This window comes from Acomys minous, assembly GCF_964271855.1.
Source record: "Acomys minous genome assembly, chromosome: 5".
Taxonomy (NCBI): domain Eukaryota; kingdom Metazoa; phylum Chordata; class Mammalia; order Rodentia; family Muridae; genus Acomys; species Acomys minous.
Window position 1 is genome coordinate 82,582,482 of NC_140494.1, and position 5,979 is coordinate 82,588,460.

The 5,979-nt window shown below is 32.1% G+C and overlaps 1 protein-coding gene across 1 annotated transcript; it reads right to left on the bottom strand.

Moving 5' to 3' along the window:
* Nucleotides 1-2,949: 2,949 nt before the first annotated feature.
* LOC311598224 (olfactory receptor 7G1-like) lies at nt 2,950-3,888 on the bottom strand (the record flags this gene model as incomplete). The annotated part of the gene is made up of 1 exon (XM_084783240.1): nt 2,950-3,888. One exon carries the CDS (start codon nt 3,886-3,888, stop codon nt 2,950-2,952), a length of 939 nt encoding a protein of 312 aa, XP_084639366.1.
* Between the last annotated feature and the right edge of the window lie 2,091 nt (nt 3,889-5,979).

Consider the following 5,979-nt stretch of genomic DNA (forward strand, 5'->3'; position numbering starts at 1 on the left):
AAACACTTGAAGCTCATCTCTCATCAGTCAATGCATGTTTGTCACTCATAATATTTATGAATAATGAGTAACACATGCATAAAATATTTCTGAGCACAAATGCTCTTAGAAGGTTCATAAGTAATTTCTATAAATGTTATGAAATTTCAAACTTTTTGAACACCACTCAACTCAAAAGAACAATAAACTTTTGACAAAATCAACCAAATGATTTTGTCATGCAGACCATGCAGACTATGAACTTAGGACAAAAATTTATTTTGTAGGTCATGGATATAATCATTTTTGATATATTAGATACAGGTAAACAGATTTATGACAATATTTATATTATATACTGAATTGGATAATTATGTACAGTTGAAATAATGTAACTTATTGTATGAAAACTACACCTCAATATTTTTAGTAATAGAGTGACAACTAGTCTAGCTAACATATTTTGGAATTAAATGAATATTGGTAATTTGAATTATCTATATTTCGTTAGCATCATAGTCACTCACATTTTCCCATGTTACTAAAATAGTTCCATAATAATCTCTTCTCAAATTTATTTCCTCATTAAGTTCTTATACTGTAATGTATTCAATTCATACTGTACAAGTAGTGAAAAATCTCCCAAAGAAGACAAAACATAAAAATACTTGAAATGCATTTGAGCCAGTACTAAAGGCTTTTCCATGTTCTTTCCTAATTATTATAACAATCCAAGTGACAGTTCTTTATTCATGAGCATTACTTCTCAAGGGTTTCAGATGCCTAATGCTCACAGAGGAATTACAAAGTTAGACTTATGAAAAGCTGAGAATAGTAAGTCCTCAAATGTTCCAGTCACAACAGATATTCTGTGATCACACTCAGAAGCCATGCTGTGGTCTGTAGACACCACAAGCTTTTCTGGTATCAGGAATCAAGACTGACTGATATTTTGTGTTTCTTATGTGTGTGGCTTATACGGACTTGTTTCACTTCCCAGAAGTAACTGAGCAATATTCTTTTGTGTTCATGCTTAGGATATAGGATGTCTCCTAGATTATGTTTTTCTGCTAAAATGTATCTTTTAATTTTAGTCTTCTTTGGGAGGTAGTATGGTGAAGACAAAAGATGGTGGACAGCATTGGTACACTTTTGAAACATCTACCTTACTTCCCTCAATCTTCAGTAGTTTTCTTCTACTTTGCAATAGTAATGAGACTATTTCATTATTCTAATGTTTCATGGAGACTAGTTATGCCTTTTATACTCCATATGAATGTATTATTTTGATCAAATTTGAATTTTTTTCAGAAATCTCAATCATGTAGTTAGTTTAGAATGGTAAATACATGAGTATATGAGAGTAGGTTATTCTTGGAATTCATTTTTAGACCCTTATTTCCCATTGACTAGTGAGTCTTTGCCTGAAATTTTAATCTAAGAGATCACAAGAGGATACTTTAACCAAGATGATGCCCATGCCTATCTGTGTCCCTGTTTCCCTGTGAAAGAAAAAATATTAAAATACCCAAAAAGTAAGAATGCACATATGTTTCCTTATTTTAATAATGATGATACTTTGCCATCAGAATTGATAAACTTAGTAAATAGAGTATATCAGCATAATACTTTAATTTCTCTGTATATATAATTATGGACAGACATACACGTACCAAAATATATTTTCCTATTATTATGTACATATATACAGATTTATTCTGAAATGTATGCATGTTATTCTTATTTACCTACTCTTTACTGCATATCATCATTTCTCTATTATCCCCAGGAAACAGGCAACTGACAATTTTTTTTCTTGAATATATTCATTTGAAGTATATATAATATACATAATATACATTTGAAGGATACATTATAATAAGCCAAATGAGGACATAAACGTTTCCATTTCCTTCCCACATTCCACAAGTAAGCAGAGGAATTTAAAATTTCTATTTCTCTCTGTCATAATTTTCTCTCAAAATGGAAACAGAACAATGCAAAACCATGAGTCAGTTCATACCTTCCACTACCAGGAGGATCCAAGCCTTCTGGTATCACCAGGAAATTACCCTCATATGCACATACACATATGCATACGCGTAACACATACAAAAGCACAAATATACATGAATTTTAAAATTATATTCTCTAAATTTTTCAGAGAGGTAAAACCTGAAAAGAGTTCGGCTTACTATATTTGACTAAAACACTAATTTATCCAAGGCAAACACTCTTAAGACTTTAAATAAAACAGAAATGTTAACATTTAATGACTGAGTGAATTAAGACATTCAATATCTTAAATTTTGTGAAGATTATAAAGAACATTTAAGCTTCTATAGGATAGTAGGATGAGGATAGTTGAAATCTATAATTGTATAATGTAAAATGAAACTTTGAAAGTTCCAAACAAACATAAATTCAATGTTTGCAAAGCCTATTTGGTAAATTTACTTTTCCCAAAGGAAATTTCTTATGATTGATTATTTATATATTTTGAAAATAGAGTCATTATATCATATGAACATTTTACTCCCTTCAATCATTTCAATGTTTCACCACTTGTTCTAACTCTAATCCACTGACTCTTTTTTAAACTATTTATTTGTGTGATTTATACCACTTAATATATTTACTTTTCTAGATTTGTATACATATTGAAATCACTAAATTTGGAAATTTTTTAACCTAGTTCTAATTGTATAGCACAAGAAACTCTCCCATTTAAATAGGGTAAAATAATCATTTGTCAAATGTGGGTCATGACAGCCAAATAAATAACAAATCAAATATAGATAGGTAGATAGATAGATAGATAGATAGATAGATAGATAGATAGATAGATTTATATCACTATGTCAATGTAGTATATAGGAAGCCACAGAAAAACTCACAACTTTTCAGTCACCAAAAATTCTGTCTGTCTGGAACACATCAGAGTTTCAAGTCTTGATCAAAAAAAACACATCAGAGAAGACATGATACCTTAGCAATAAGTTTCCATAGGGCTTCTTTCATATCTTTATTCCTTAAGCTATAAATAAAGGGGTTCAACATTTGAGGGAGCACTGTGTACATCATATATGACACTGTAGTTATCTGAGGTGAAACAGCAATTGCAGAACTTATATAAACCCCAACTCCTGCACCATAAAATAAAGAGACTACTGACAAGTGAGACCCACAAGTGGAAAAGGCTTTGTACCTTCCTCTCAGGGAAGGTATTTTCAAAATAGAAGAGACAATTTGAGTATAAGAGAAAATTATCCCAGAGATTGGAATCCCGCCAAATATAAATGTTGCCAGGTATATCAGGATATAATTGATGAGAGTATCAGAGCAGGCAAGCTTGATGACCTGAGCAAGTTCACAGAAGAACAGAGGAAGTTCAAAGTTTGTACAGAATGACAGCCGCAGTACCATCAGACACTGTAATAAGCTGTTCACAATGCTAATTATTAAGGATGATAGAATTAGTAGACCACAGAAGTATTGGTTCATAATTATTGTGTAATTTAGGGGATGACAAATAGCTGCGTAGCGGTCATAGGCCATTGCGGCAAGGACACAGCTTTCTACTAAAGCAAAATTCAAAACAAAGCAGGCCTGAGTGATGCAGCCTGTGTAACTGATGCTCTGATCCTGTGTGTGGATGTTCTTCAGCATATTTGGGATGGTAGTTGTGCTTAGGCAGATGTCAGCAAATGAAAGTTTGGAGAGAAAGAGGTACATGGGTGTTTGTAAGTGGGAGTCAGAGCTGACAGCAATGATGATGAGCAGATTTCCCAGAACTATGACAAGATATATAAACAAGAAGAGGCCAAAGATGAGGGGCTCCATTGCTGGATCATGGGTTATTCTCATCAGAAAAAAGTAGGATATGCCTGTTTGGTTTCCGGGTCCCATGTTGTTGATCAACCTAGTAAAAACACAGAGTTTAAAAATATATAGGCATACCATGCTTCAGCATCACTTAGAGGCATGTTAGGGATGCAGTTCAGATGCATCCTCCAGCCGCATTTAATATGTATATCAGTAGATAATAGTTAATTTCCTTTGGTTGGTTGTGATACCTAATGTGTTATTCATTACCTATTTTCTCCTATTTGGGTGCAGAAATTTTTGTGTCATTGTGTCATTGTGCATATGTGGATTAGAGAACAGGCTTATAGTGGACAGTAACCTCCTTTTGCGACTTGATTTCAGAGGCTGGAACTATAGTTGTCAGCCTCGGCAGCAAGAAACTTGGCAAGTAATCTTGCAGTCCCAATGCTACCCTTTCAATTGTGAATACATAAACAATCAACATAAATACAAAATATTCTGTAAATAAGATATATAGAGACTCTTAACTATATGCTCTAAGTCTGTGTATATGAGTTGATTTTATATAGCAGTACCATTTTCTTTTATTTTGTTGAAAACCCACATACTGATTTCCATAGTAATTGTCCTAGCTTAATTCCCTAGCAGAGAATAATGCCTCCTCTTTCTGTCTATCTTTACCAACCTTTGTTGTCAATGAAACATGTTTTTAAACTTCAATTCACACACACACACACAGACAGAGATAGAGATAGAGACTCAAAATGAAATGAAAAGAAAGTTTAGCGTTTCAATCAGAAAATTTCCACACAATATAAAAGAGAAATTTTGAGAATAAAGTTACATGATATTTAATAAACAGTCACTAAATATTGTTTCCACTTAGAAGTGGAAAGTGTACCTACTTGAGACTTATTTTTCTCTACCATCCAATTTATACAAGAGAAAATTAGACATATATAAACAGAAACAATATGTTATTGCTCAGCATAGAAAAATCCAACAGAGAATTTTAGGTGACACATATAAGACACTAAAAATCCTATAACTTATGTCCCCATAGAAAAGCATTATATTTACTGGTGTAAAATAGAACTCGCTAATCCATTAGTTACTAAATGCTGCAATTGGGAAGTCAGACATTATGAAACAGATCACAGCCCACAACTTTTCAACAATCAGATATGAGTACTTGGTGCACTAGAGAATAGATTATGGAATGTGCTAAATAGACTGTTTACAATTCTCACTTCCACATTAATTTGTATAACACAGTTTTCACTGAATATAAGCAAACATTCATCTATTAGACTTCAATATATCTTGATAAACACCATAAGGATATTTTATTACTACAAGGACATTGAATTAAAATACTCATAGCAGCACTCAACTTATATTAGTTCTTCCAAAAGATTCATTAACTCATTAGAAGGAACAGTATGTAATAAAAGTTGAGAAATTGAACAGATAACATCTTTAGACTGAGAAAAAATGCAAATCAGAGCAACAGCTAACTGCTTAAATACCTTGTAGCATTATCTTCTTTTGAATATTAAGAATAAAAAAATGAAATAAATAGTATATGCATCTGTTTATATAAGACCTTATAGAGAATAAAGTAAATGGAATCATGAGTGAGTTATATATGTATATCACAAATATAAAACATCCACTGCAGACTTAATATGATCAGAAATAGCTCTAAAATATCACCTTTATGTTGAAGATACAAAAGATGACTGTGTTCAAAACACAGAAGAGTCAGAGATGTTCTTTCTTAATTTGTCCAGATCTATTGAATGAGGTATCCCCATATTGATTCTACTGTTCCTGTGTCCCCAAGGGCTTAACATCCAAAGGTCCTCATTAGAGTAATTATTACATTTCCATTCTGATCCCTAGAGTGCCTATTATAAAAGACAGTGAATGTAAAAGTGATTCATCATCAATAATGTGATGATTCCACTGGGGACTTTTAATCATTCAGTTCTTTACGTCCATGTGTGCTTTTAAATTGTTTTTAAGAGCAAAATATAATTTTATCATTTTTCATGTCCTATTACTCCCTCTAATCTCTCTTACATACCTCTAATTCTCTCTTTGAAATTTATGACCTTTTTGTTAATTGGTGTTAAAGACATATATTTACATGTGAACACATATACGTAT